This window comes from Mustela lutreola, chromosome 8, assembly GCF_030435805.1.
Source record: "Mustela lutreola isolate mMusLut2 chromosome 8, mMusLut2.pri, whole genome shotgun sequence".
Classification (NCBI taxonomy): Eukaryota; Metazoa; Chordata; class Mammalia; order Carnivora; family Mustelidae; genus Mustela; species Mustela lutreola.
This window is the reverse complement of record NC_081297.1, coordinates 129,234,712-129,248,660: the sequence shown is the minus strand read 5'-3', so window position 1 is coordinate 129,248,660 and position 13,949 is coordinate 129,234,712. Positions and strand designations below refer to the sequence as shown.

Sequence of the window (13,949 nt, the reverse complement as noted above, 5' to 3'; positions counted from 1 at the left end):
AACCTTTAGTATGAATAAATTTTAAAATGTAAAATGGGAATACACAAAATTTTGAGTGAGCATTTTCTTGAATATCTAGGCTGAAATGATTTTCTCTCAGAAATAGCCTTGAAATTACCTCTAACTACAGATAGCAGACTCTTGACAATGAATACCATATACTTATCAATACCCACAAATAAAATCTACCGTCCTTGAAAATAAAACTCACAAAGTTAGCAGTGGAAATCTCTTACAGTGAAAGCTGGCGGAACTGTATATCACTTTTTCAAATCCAGTCCACCTTTGGATTGGCTTAATATACATTTATTTCCATTCCTACATGTTCTTCTTACATAACTGACACTTTTCCCAGCAGGATTATGTTCCTTTCACCTCACGCTGGGATAGAGTCTTCTGAGATACCTGATGTTGAGACAGAGTATAGTGGAAGGGTTGATATGACTTCCACATCTAAGTCCTAAAAAAAACCCCAGCTTCTGCCTGGCTCTGCCTCAAAGTCCAGAAATAAATCCAACTGCCCTGAGGCCACCATGCTGTAGATCTTTAGGGAGATCCTTGGAGTATCTCCCTAGCCCATACGGGTGAAAGCCTTTTTTAAGTTCTACATCTAATGTGGGTCTTGAACTCACAACCCTGAGATCAAGAGTTGCATGCTCTAATGAGCCAGCCAGGTGCCTAGTGTGAAAACCTTTATAAAGGACCTCAGAGTTATCACACTGTAACTTCGTGAGACCCAGAGCCAAGATCCAGCAGAGATGCTGAATTCCTGATCTGAGATTATCTCAAGCCATTAGATTTCAGTTGGTTTGTTACACAGCAATGCTAATGCACACCGGTGATGCCAGTTACCATAGCCATCACTTATGTGGGCTCATACTAGAGCTGTACCTTTTTTTTTTTTTTAAGATTTTTTTCTTTAAGATTTTATTTATTTGAGAGAGATTTATTGAGAGAGATCACAAGCAGGCAGAGAGAAGATGAAGCAGGCTCCTTGCTGAGCAGAGAGCCCGATGTGGGGCTGGATCCCAGGACTCCGAGTTCATGACCTGAGCCGAAGGCAGCGGCTTAACCCGCCGAGCCACCCAGGCGCCCCTTTAAAGATTTTATTTATTTATTTATTTGACAGAGAGAGATCACAAGTAGAGAGGAAGACAGAGAGAGAGAGAGAGAGAGAGAGAAGCAGGCGCCCTGCTGAGCAGAGAGCCCGATTCGGGACTCGATCCCAGGACCCTGAGATCATGACCTGAGCCGAAGGCAGTGGCTTAACCCACTAAGCCACCCAGGGGCCCTTAGAGCTGTACCTTTTTAGTGTGGCTTAACTGCACCCACAACCCTTCCTTTCTCTCTGCAATACACATAAGTTTGTAATCTTAAAAGGAAGTGATGACAGAGAAGTTAGCATGTAACTAAATGTATCTGGTTCCTAAATTTTGTTCACTGGCCTTACAACACGGGTTTGTTAATAAAAACATTTCTCTCCCTCAGACTTCTTCAAAAATTTTTTCCCCAAGTCCCTATCTATATAAAGATTTATTTAACAGAGATCACAAGTAGGCCAGAAAGGCAGGCAGGGGAGGGGGCAGAGGAGGCAGGCTCCTGGCAGGGCTTGATTCCAGGACCCTGAGCTGAAGGCAGAGGCTTAATCCACTGAGCCACCCAGGCACCCCCATTTTTCTACTCTATACAGGGATTGCCAACCCAATCCAGATACCTGAAGACCTCAGGTCAAATGTAATCAGATTTGAATAATTATTACTGATTAGGTTTTCACATTTCATAAGCAAACACAGGAGAAAACTAAACAGTGGCTTACTTTCTAGGTGATTTTATGCTGTATTTTTTGTAGTTTAGAAAAAGTCAGATTTGAGGATAATTGCTGCCTAAGGTGGTTTTAGCGGGCACTTGGGAGGCTCGGTTGGTTAAGCGACTGCCCTCAGTTCAAGTCATGATCCTGGAGTCCCAGGATGGAGTCCCACATAGGGAATCCCTGCTCAGCAGGGAGTCTCCTCCCTCTAACCTTCTCCCCTCTCATTCTCGATCTCAAATAAGTAACATCGTTTTTTTTGTTTTGTTTTGTTTTTAAAGTGGCTTAAAGTGCTTTGGTCCTTTTAAAAACTATCATTCTAGGCGCAACTGGCTCAGTCAGTAGAATATGTGACTCTTCACCTCAGGCTTATACACTCAAGTCTCACACTGGTTTCAGATTACTTAAAACAAACAAAAGAAAACCTTTAAATAACTATCTTTTGGGGCACCTGGGTGGCTCAGTGGGATAAAGCCTCTGCCTTCAGCTCATGTCATGATCTCAGAGTCCAAGGATTGAGCCCCGCATTGGGGGGGGCTCTCTGCCCAGCAGGGAGCCTGCTTCTCCCTTTCTCTGCCTGCCTCTCTGCCTACTTGTGATCTCTGTCTGTCAAATAAATAAATGAAATCTTAAAAAAAAAAAAGCTATCTTTTTAACAACCAGCCTAATTTACATATTTTTCAATTTAATTTTAAAGTTTATTTAAGTAATTTCTACACAGTGTAGGACTCCAACAGATAACCCTGAGATCAAGAGTTGCACATTCCAAATGAGCCAGCCAGGTGCCCCTAGAAAAAAAGATTTTCTTTTACAAATGAGGATTAGCAAACTCACTAGGATTTATAAAAATTATAGTACATGTTGCAAAATTTGAATACATGCTGAAATTAACTTGTCAAAATAAAACCGCATATATTTATCCGTATTTCAATTTAACTATAACTATATCAAGTTTTTGAAAATTCAGGTAGATTTCATTTTTAGGGAGTGTTAAGTAGTACTGAACCATTTGCATTTTTTCCTTAAGGTTTTAACTTATACTTAATTTAAAACCTTAAATTCCTTCCATTTTAGGGTTAAATCTTTAAAAACTCTTTTTAAAAATAACCACTGAACCACAGACAAATCATGAACAGTTGGGTTTATTTCAACAGTGGGTCTGAAACTCTCGCCTTTGGCAGGAGTACTACAGTAATTATACCAGGAATAGACAATTTCCTACACTGTCAAATATATAAAAGTTCCTCTTGTACTTTCCTCAACACTGATCAACAAGCAGATTCAGTCCACATTTGCTTTGATCATTCTACTGAGTTAACCCAAGCTTCTTCTTCAGAGACTCTGGCATTTCAGGTGGAGGAGGGCGAGGGAGCCTGAAGTAGACCTTCACAGAGTCATAGATGAACCACTGTAGTGCAGTCAGAGTGCCAATCATGATGATACGGGCAAAGAGTCCCTTCCATACACCTGGTGGAAATATGAAACATGAATGAAAAATGGAGCATACTCAAGTGTTACTCTTTGGGGGCGGGGGCATTGGTGGTGGAATCCTACCTTTAAATCCAAGTCTCTGAAGGACTTGAGAAGCACTGCTACCTTTCTCCTTATTCAACACAGATACCACAGAATCAGCAGGGTGAGAAACAATTGCACAGAACACTCCAGCTGAAAAAAGTCAACATAAACAGTCCCACATGGGATTCATTTTAAAAATTCGTATTACAACCAATAACCTTTTCCTAATTTTTAGTTCTTAAAAACGATCAGATGTAGAGACTGACAAAGTTATATAGCAGTCTATCCTATGTAATAACAATCCTTCAAGTTTTTATATCCACATTTTAATTACTGTTCCTTTGTATTAAAAATGTACTGAGAAACTAGACCTAAAAAAAAGGGTACAGCAATGCAATCAATAGATCCCCCAAACTTAATCAAGACATGTAAACCTGAAAATAATTCTTTCAGAAACTAATTAACAAGCATTTATGAATCTTAAAAAGGCACAAAAAATGCTATGGGAAGATAACTTCTTTGGAATATTTTTTTCCCCAATAGGGGCCAGTACCAGAAATGGTTACTTGTCCTTAATTTCAGACAAATATGCTGTAAATAACTCATACCTATGTAACCTGCCACAAATGTTACAACCAGTTGCTCTGCCTTTGTACATTCACTTCGGGGCTTGGGAACCACAAACTTGTACAATGCTTCAACAGTACGTTCAAAGCAGGCAAATTTCATCATGGTGTATGGTATCTGTCTCATCCAGAGAGGAGCAACGCCCTTGTAGAATCTAGGAAACCAGGAGACGTATTTTACTCAGTTGCATTTAATCACCTAGCAGAGATTCGCATCATTAACAGACGTGTCCGCACACCAGCCGAGTCCTGATAGCAAAAAATGGCAGCATAACTGCGTGTCATTTCTATCAGAACCAAAGACTAACATGCAGGTATATTTATCTCACATGCCAATGACTCAAGCACCTTTGACTATACAACCAAAAAAGTTGCTGGATGTTTCTCTGACTGGAACTACAAGAAACAAGAAGTTTACAAGTAGAACTCAGTTCAAGATTGGCATCCACAAAGGTGGATCTAAGGAAGCATGTTGTAGCCAGACTATATGCAAATTCTTAGCTGTGAACACAGATGATAAGCCTTTTTTAAAAAAAAATTCTATTTATTTAATTGACAGAGAGAGACACAGTGAGAGAGGGAATAAAACAAGCAGGGGCAGGGGCGCCTGGGTGGCTCAGTGGATTAAGCCGCTGCCTTCGGCTCAGGTCATGATCTCAGGGTCCTGGGATCGAGTCCCACATCGGGCTCTCTGCTCGGCGGGGAGCCTGCTTCCCTTCCTCTCTCTCTCTGCCTGCCTCTCTGTCTACTTGTGATCTCTCTCTGTCAAATAAATAAATAAAAATCTTTAAAAAAAAAAAAAAAAAAAAAAAAATAAAACAAGCAGGGGCAGTGGGAGAGGGAAAAGCAGGCTTCCTACTGAACAGGGAGCCAGATGCAGGGCTCGATCCCAGGACTCTGGGATCATGACCAGAGCCTAAGGCAGATGCTTAAAAACTGAGTCACCCAAGCGCCCCCCAATGACAAGAATTCTAACAAGCCCTTCCCAAAAGTTAATAATATCAAGTCATATGCAGACTGACAAATGGTTCATTAGAAAAAGTCTTTAATTCAAGGCTTAAACCATGAATCAACTTATCTCTGTCCCTGGAGTTTATGTTCTATATAAAAGGTAAATATGGACATTAACGTAATAGCCTTTAAAAAAAAAAAAAAAAAGTCCACTAGGTTTAATGCTAACAAATGCAGTTCCCTTAAATGAGTGTTTTTATTCTATAACTCTAGACAAATGTTCACTTACGCTTTTAAGCCTTCTTCCTTATACATTTTGGGAGCTGCATCCCTCAAAGTGTTGGCATAACCTGGCTGGGTTTGAATTCGAACCTTAGCAGCTTCCATAGGAGCCAGGGCAATGTCAGCAAAGAATTCAGCACTGGCAGAAGAAGCCAAATATAGTGATGTGCGCCAGAGATAGGCATTCTCCTAAATTGAAAAACATAAGAAGGAACATGTATCGCTATTACATCGGCTGTTTTCAATTTCAATTAGGGGACAGTTCTAGGAAACAGTACATTTCAGACAACCTAACAGTGTTTATCGTTATGGTCCACAAACAACACACATGAGACTGAATGTATATCCTCTCCATAATCTTAACAACCACAATACAATGTGAATTATTTTTTTAACATCTAGGTGCCAAGTATAGTTGGCCCTGGAAGTACAGAGGAATCCCAGATCCTTTCTCTTTAAAAAAACCTCAAAATCCAACTTACCTGGAAAGCATCAGAGTATAATACAGACCAAAAAAAGATCCTTTTTTGGTTTTACAATTTAAGTTAAAACTTAGGACTGTCCATTTCTAAGTTAAAATTACATACCTCCCCAAGCATGTTGCTATACAAGACTTTGAAAACTTCATAAAAACCAAACTTGCAGAGCCCCTGCATAGAGTAGCCAATGAAAGTTGGAGCCCATCCTTTAGCCAAACCACGAACACCATCCTCTTTCAGTGTAACTGAGAATCCATTAAATATGCCCTTGTACTTCTGGGGGTCCACCTGTATTTAAAACAAGAAGAAAAAAATTAGTTCTATGTACCAAACAGCTATCATTTCTCATAAATATTTATTTTACTATTACTAGTTTTTCCTTTGGTTCTAAAATAAACCAGTAACTGCACAAAAGGTGGGTAGACACAAATTCACTGCATATCAACCTAGTATCTACAATCATCTTTGTAAATTTAACTTTGTATATGAAGGTCTAGCTTTCTTTCAGTCAGACTTAAGTCTTGGAGGGTTAGTTGAGGCAGAATTCCTAGAAAAATACATGATAAAACTCAAAATTTTTCACCAACCAACTCTACCACTTTTAAAAAATTAGTTTTAAAGCTTATTGCCTAAGAGAAAAGTCTATATCCCTGATATATGCTAGCCCATTAAGAAGTTTAATTATAAAGTTTTATGAACTTAAGGCAATTTAAACACAAATTTAAAAAGTAAATCAACATAAGAATCGGTCTTTTGACCTAAATTCACTTCAAGAGACATGCATACATCTTAGTGAAGGTGTATTTCACATCCATTCTATTAACTAATGGAAAAGAAAAAAAAAAATCTTAATTTCACTGTATCTGCCAGTACTACAAGAGCTGGTATACATCACCTTCCTCTCCCTGCTAACATTTCACCTTCCTTTATTTCACCTTCCTCTCTCTTTTAGATAAGAAGACTTCTAATCCTGTTTGGGACAAATAAATTTTTGATGTTTGATTATTTTTGTTTCAGTAATCCTAATTAAGATATTCTAATCATAAAAAAACTTATGTAAATAAAGGTACATAAAGCTATGCCTACAAAATTTTAGAACTAAGACAGTGAAAAAGAGTATTTTTTCTAATCTTCATTAATGTTCTAACCTGATCCTATCAGAAAAATAAAAGAAATGAAGTTACTTCAAAAATACACTACAGATAACCTACTGTAATAAGCAACTGCTTATAAAATGACTATCTGGGAGCATAAAGAACCAGTAGGTCCTGAAGAGGGACTGTAGTCAGAACTGAGCACAGCAGCAAAATACCATTTATAGCCAGGGTTTGAGATCCAAAATGTGCCTACACTCTCATTTTTGAGAGAGCCATTTTCTTCAATTTAAAACACTAACTAAAATAAAGATCACGAGTCAAGAAAATTTGGGTTTGGTTTCCTACCAAAGTTTCTAGCAGTTGTTATGTCTCCAAATTTTCTCATTTGTGAAGTCTTTTTAAAATTATTTGGAATTAAGTCACACATGAAGGATACATTCAGTATTGCCATCTAAATACAAACCTGCATTCGGCATTTCACTAAATCCAGAGGAACGACAGCAGTGTGTGTCAGACCACAACTTAAGACCCCACCAAAGCCACACAGTGCATAAAACTTCATGGAGCCATATTCGCAACTGTACTCTGTAGTAAGACAAGACACACCATGCATTTTAATATAAAACTCATGTTACTGGTTATCAACTTACCTCCTGGATAATTAGGTTTCCACACAGCTTGTTAGTAGATGTCTATGTTGTACAACTTTAAAAGCCATGCTTCAACAATATGCTTTCAATCCAACATGCAAAACAAACCTGCATTCTGCATTTAACCAGATCTAGAGGAACCAATGCTGTATGTGTTGTGCCACAGCTAATAATTCCTCCAAGTCCACAAAGGATAAAGAATCTGCCAGATCCATAGTCACAGCTATACTGCTCTGTTTGATTGAAAAAAAAATCAAGTAAGTATTTCTTCAGAGATGACTAAGGCCCCGGGAATGAAAGAGACCTATAATTCCCTGTGAAATAGTACTATCACAAATGAACAACTTTGGCCACTGTTTACAATTAATTAAGCTGAAAGATGATTTTCCATCTAGTTTTAAGTAACAAGACATTTACTGCCAAAATTGAAGAATCATTTAGATTATGAAGGTTCTGAGACACCAGCTCTTATTCAGCCATACTAAAAAGTCTTTGACAACGTTAATAGCTCTTCGAATTAAAACCAAATTTCAAATTATTAACTGCTGATAAATACACACTTCAGAATACAAACCAAACCCCAGAAGAGCACTAGACAAGTAAAAGGTTGCAAACTTCTAAGTGTACCCCAGTCACTAATCAATACTATCCCCACTTATGGATTCATGGTTAAGCATAAAATTAGATAAACTCCTAAAGTCAAGTACATTTACTACATTATCGTGTAAGCATTTTTTTTACCCACACTAAAGACATAACAGAAACACATAAATGATTTGAAAACTTTAGGTTTTACACAATTTAGATAACATTTACACAAATTTCTACAATCTGGTTTTCAGGCTTCTCTGTCCATACACTCCACTGGGACTTAAGACATTAACAATTAAGTTCAAGTTGAGCCTAAACGAAAAGATTCCTGAAAGGGAAGACTAAAGGGATCCCTTCCAATTATTTATCTCCTTTTTATAGCTTATCTGGGGCTTCTGTCCCCTCCTTTACCAATTACATTAAAACAAGACACCCAATTATCTCATATATCTCCTTTCAGCAAACACTAGACTTCGGGAATACTTGAGAAAGGAGTATTTTTAAGAAGAAAATTAAAGCCGGGGTCCCTGGGTGGTTCAGTGGGTTAGAGCCTCTGCCTTCGGCTCAGGTCGTGATCCCGGGGTCCTAGGATCGAGCCCCGCATCGGGCTCTCTGCTGGGCGGGAAGCCTGCCTCCCCCTCTCTCTCTGCCTGCCTCTGCCTACTTGCGATCTCTGTCTGTCAACCTGTGATCGCTGTCAAATGAATAAATAAAATCCTTAAAAAAAAAAAAAAAAAAAAAAAAAAAAAAAAAAAGGAAGAAGAAGAAAATTAAAGCCAAATTAAGTAACAGAAAGAACTGCAGGTGGCCAGTGGCTAGGAAGGAGACTTTACCCAACACTTAAGTCCACTGACCAAGCGGTCTCACGGCAGAGAGGATAAGGAGCTAGTCACCGCCTCTTTACTCTCCCGAGGACGTGGAGGTCACAGAGGGAACTGTGCCTGGGCCCTTCCACGCCCTTGAGGGAGGGCCAAGGATCGGACACACGGCCTAGAGCGAAAAGGGCTGACACCCTAGGGCAAGCAACTAGGCCCCGTCCTGTGGTGCAGAAAGCCAGGTGCGTTCTCCTCCTCTGTCCGCCAGGCCACTAAGGCCGAGTGGATCACGAGGGCACATAACGACCATATAGGGGCAGGGTCTAAGCTCACCTTCCACAGCGGCTGCTGCCAGATTGCGGGAACGTCGGGGCGGGCCCGGGGGCGCCGCGGGGCTGCTGCGGTGGCCCGTGAGGCCATCGTGTACCAGCTGCAGGTGGGGCGCGTTGAAGGGGTTCGCCCGCGCCAGATGCGCCACGGACGAGAACATCTTCCTAAGGGAAGAGAGCAGCAGTCGGAGGAAAGGTAAAGGAGCCCCTCAGGCCGCCAAAGTCACCGGCACCCTAGAACCCCGACACGGGCTCCTCCCGCCTCCGCGCCCTTGAGGAGGTCATGGCGGCCTCCTTCAAGGAGATCGGCCAGGCCTACAGCCTAAGCGGCTCCTCAGAGGGGCTCCGTTCCCCGAACCCACCGGGGTCAAGGCCTGGCACACTCACTTCCTAAGATGGCGAACACACAACCGCTCCCTCGGAAAGGCTGCGGCTCACAGAGGCCGAACGTCCTCCCGACCCTTAGATCTGTGCCCTTTGCATGTCGTCACCGTGACGCACACTACGTGTCACCGCAGCAAGCGGCACCCATTGGCGGAAAAGGGCGCCGAGGCCGTAGCGTCATCGCGTTCTCCTAGCAACCCTATCCCCGCCCCCGTCCGCCCCAGCCCTTCCGGCCCGGCTTCTGCGCAGGAGGATTCGTTCTGCGCACGCGCGCATTCCGAGCCGGGTTTTTGAGTGGCGTGGGTTTTGTGCTCGTGACCTCTTCTTTTGTCCCTTCATCTTCAAGCGTCTTTCCTTGACGTCGGGGTTCAGTTTTTTCACGTTTAAATGAGTCCCAGTATAGTAGTCACTTGAACAGAAGGAGGGAAAAAAAACCCAAATGTGTGATGATACTTTATTTTGGTGTTGCAGTTAGAATGTTACTGCAGTATTACACAGACAAAGCTGCATCTGCCGTTAGACCACAGGAGAGTATTTTAAAAGAAAATGTGCAAGGACTCTTTAGACAAGACAGCTTGGAGTTTCATCAGAATGGTTTATATGACGTACCAAAAAATACAGTAAATGCATTTTAACACTACCTGGGGGCATATGGTTGAACTAGTATGAAAGTGGCTGCACATTTTGTGTGTTCAATAAATTTGGAAATTTTTCATTAGATTCAGTTCAACACAAAAGGACCTAGTTTAATTGGGGAAAGTTTAGTAGGGTTCAAACTCCTATTAGAACTCTGGCTCTGACATAGCCCTGGCTCTGGACAAAGTAACCTTGGGAATTCACTAGATCTCTATGAACCTGTTTCTTAATGTAAGATGACAGCAGGGGTAGCCCCATGGGCTTGTCCAACTATAAAGGGCCTGTGCTAGATTTGATGCTCTGCTGTCACCATTTCGGAATTCTTAATAACGAACAAGAGGTCTTGCATTTTTCATTTTGCACTGAAATTACAAATTACATAACTGGTCCTGCATGGGAGTAACATCTATCTTGCAAAGTTTATGAGAATGCATTGAGACAATATCTAAATGTGGGGATTTTAGGCAGAGTTGGGGAGAGGGTCAGTGGTCAGTAAGTTACTAAGAGGGTAGGGTAATTCTTGCTAACTTGACCTAACAGGATTCTTGCTGAAGGCAGTCCAAGGTAATCAGATATTACTTGGGGAATGAGGAATTTGATAAGGTATTGAGGGTAATCAGATATCAAGGCTGGGGAGGGTGCCTGGCTGGCTCAGTTAGTGGAACATGTGATTCTAGATCTCAGGGTTGTGAGTTCAATCCCCAAGTTGGGTGTAGAGATTACTAAAAGAATAAGTAAATAAACTAGATATCAAGGGACACCTGAGTGGCTCAGTCATGAAACGTCTGCCTTCGGCTCGGGACTTCATTCCCCAGGACCCTGGGTTCATGATCCTGCTTCTCCCTCTCCCTCTGCCCCTCTTTCCTTCCCCCACCCCCACTCATGCTATCTCTATATCAAATTTAAAAAAAAGAGATCAAGGTGAGGAGGTTTTTTGTTAAGCTAAGTAGATAGAATTCTTTTTTTTCCTATTTTATTATTATTTTTTTCATCATGATAAGTATACTCTTTAATCTCCATCCACTATTTCACCCATCCCTACCACACACCTTCCCTCTGGTAACTATCAGTTTGTTCTCTGATGTTAAGAGTCTGTTTCTCAGTTTGTCTCTCTCTCTCTCTCTCTCTTTTTCTTTGTTCACTTGTTTTGTTTCTTTTCTTTTCTTTTCTTTTTTTTGACAGAGAGAGAGAGGGATCATAAGTAGACAGAGAGGCAGGCAGAGAGAGAGAGGGTAAAGCAGCCTCCATGCTGAGCAGAGAGCCTGATGCGGGGCTCCATCCCAGGACCCTGAGATCATGACCTGAGCTGACGGCAGAGGCTTAACCCAGTGAGCCACCCAGGCACCCCACTTGTTTTGTTTCTTAAATTCCACATGATTGAGATGATATGGAAGGAACTTTTCTCTGACTGAATTATTTCACTTAGCATTATTCTCTCCAGCTCCAACCATGTTTGTTGCAAAGGGCAAGTTTTTTTGACAGAATTCTTGCTACAGGTGGGCTCTTGGAGGACATGTTCAAGGACATGTTGAAAGGCTTGAAAAGGGTTCAAGGAGGCTAACTAAGGTTTGGTCAAGGCAGGACTCTTGTTTGGCATGCCTGGTTGGCTCAGTCGGTGGAGCATGCCACTCTTGATCTTGGGGCTGGGAGTTCAAGCCCCACATTGGGTATGGAGATATTTAAAAATAAAATCTTAGGGGGTACCTGGGTGGCTCAGTGGGTTAAAGCCTCTGCCTTCGGCTCGGGTCATGATCCCGGGGTCCTGGGATCAAGCCCCGCATCGGGCTCTCTGCTCAGCAGGGAGCCTGCTTCCCTTCCTCTCTCTCTGCCTGCCTCTCTGCCTACTTGTGATCTCTGTCTGTCAAATAAGTAAATAAAATCTTAAAAAAAAAATAAAATCTTAGGAAAAAGAAAAAAGAGGAGAGTGTCCTTGTCAATAATTTCCTATCCAGGGGGCACCTGGCTGACTCAGTTGTTAGAGCGTATGAGTCTTGATGTCAGGTGTGTGAGTCTGAACCCCATCTTGCGCAAGGAGCCTACTTAAAAAGCAATTTTAAAAAATACTTTCCTATATAGTATACCAAGTCTCGTATTGTAGTTTCATTCAATATGAGCCACTACTGAGTTCAAATTTCAGCCGAACTGTTAGAGACCTTCTCAGCAATTTGAGCTAGAACAATGGATTGAGACACTGTTAATGGTACCCAGATCAATAAATTTGGTTTGATCTATCATTATATTCCTTCTGTTTTATTTTAATTACCACTACTTATCAAATCATCCCCAAATTTAAGGGTATAAAACAATAAACAATTATTATCTCACATTTTCTGAGGGTCAGGAATCTGGGAGAGGCTCAACTGGATGGCCTGGCTCAGGGTGTGTCATGGGGTTGTGGTCAAGCTGCTGGTTGGAACTGTGGTCTCCGGGGCTGGAAGATGTGCTTCCAGGCTCACTAACTTGGCCACTGGCAGGACATTCCAGTTCCTTATCAAATGGACTCTCCATAGAGTTGCTCATGGCACAGCTTTCCCACAGTGAGTCATTTAGGAAAGACAGATAGCAGCCAAGAGAGAAGCTGTAGTGCCCTTTATAATCTAATCTCAGAAGCTATCACTTCTGTATTTTATTGATCACAGAGGCCAATCCAGATACAATGTGGGTAAGGTGGTGTGGATCACTGGGCCATCCTAGAGGATGACTACCATGCACATAACCCCACATTCTGTCTCCATCCCCATACATGTTGCCCAGGTTTCTGTCAATAAAAATCATGCACATTATTTATCTTGCCTTCTAGGATCTCCTGCATTGGGTAGAGAAGCCATGGAAGGCATTGATAATAGGTCTTGAGGAGGATCAGCAGACCCTACAAGGCAACTAACTACCCCCGGAGAGGCCAAAACAGATTTTACATGTAAGGAGAGACTAAGCTCCTCGGGCAAGGGAGGAAAGGCCATTAATATTAGCAAAAGAGGCCTCAGCAGAATTTAGAAGTTCATGATTCCAGTCTCATCAATCTGACCATAGATACCCATTCCCATGCTAATATTCAGGATCTCACTGCTGCTCAAAAACAAAAACAAAAATTAATTTTAACACGAGACCTTCAAGATTGGAAATTCAATTGCATTTTAAATCAGGATTAGATTTTGGATTTGGCTTTTAGAAAGTACAACGTTGCAAATGTAGGAAGACAATCATAGGATTTCTTTTTCTTCTCTCTCTCTCTTTTTTTTTTACACAAGATTTCTGATCCTTTATCTTGAACTGAACATTTAAAGCCCTAAGTTCATCATTTCCTTTCCCCCACTTATCCAGTATAATTAGTATAAACCAACCAACTCCATTATACTCATTGTTTTCGTTTAAATATTTTTTTAAAGTATCCACGTGGTTACCCAAAGCCTTATCTTCTTTATTTTTTTTAAGATTTTATTTATTTGACAGAGAGATCACAAGTAGGCAGAGAGAGAAAAAGAAGCAGGCTCCCCACTGAGCAGAGAGCCAGATGCGGGGCTCCATCCCAGGACCCTAGGATCATGACCTGAGCTGAAGGCAGACACTTTAACCCACTGAGCCACCCAGGTACCCCAGCCTTATCTTCTTTAGGTACTTGATTACAGGTGTCCATAGGTGATGATTTAAGAAACTGTTTTTTGCTAACGCATGCCATGGGTAACCAGTGTCACCTTTGTCATTGACAGCTGGTGGTCAGTGCCTTTAAATCCAGCTAGATGAAATAACCTGGAACAGATTCATGGAACCCATTCTTAAGTTTTAGTTC

At 41.3% G+C, this 13,949-nt stretch overlaps 1 protein-coding gene and 1 non-coding gene across 3 annotated transcripts; both read right to left on the bottom strand.

The window, feature by feature from the left end:
* Window positions 1-2,931: 2,931 nt before the first annotated feature.
* Window positions 2,932-9,678, bottom strand: SLC25A3 (solute carrier family 25 member 3). 2 transcript variants are annotated; one of them, XM_059186602.1, is made up of 8 exons: window positions 9,530-9,678; window positions 9,147-9,307; window positions 7,516-7,640; window positions 5,769-5,948; window positions 5,189-5,370; window positions 3,931-4,103; window positions 3,362-3,472; window positions 2,932-3,274 (listed from the first exon to the last, which is right to left on the bottom strand). In XM_059186602.1, the coding sequence occupies exons 2-8, from the start codon at window positions 9,301-9,303 to the stop codon at window positions 3,114-3,116; spliced, it is 1,089 nt and encodes a 362-aa protein (XP_059042585.1). In that variant the 5' UTR covers window positions 9,304-9,307; window positions 9,530-9,678; the 3' UTR covers window positions 2,932-3,113. The 2 variants fall into 2 exon arrangements, with proteins under 2 accessions (XP_059042585.1, XP_059042586.1); XM_059186603.1 differs by lacking the exon at window positions 7,516-7,640 and adding an exon at window positions 7,221-7,342 and having other exon boundaries at window positions 9,530-9,677.
* LOC131840076 (small nucleolar RNA SNORA53) lies at window positions 4,175-4,422 on the bottom strand. Its single transcript, XR_009357186.1, has one exon. It is a non-coding gene; the product is annotated as a small nucleolar RNA SNORA53 (small nucleolar RNA).
* Window positions 9,679-13,949: the final 4,271 nt, after the last annotated feature.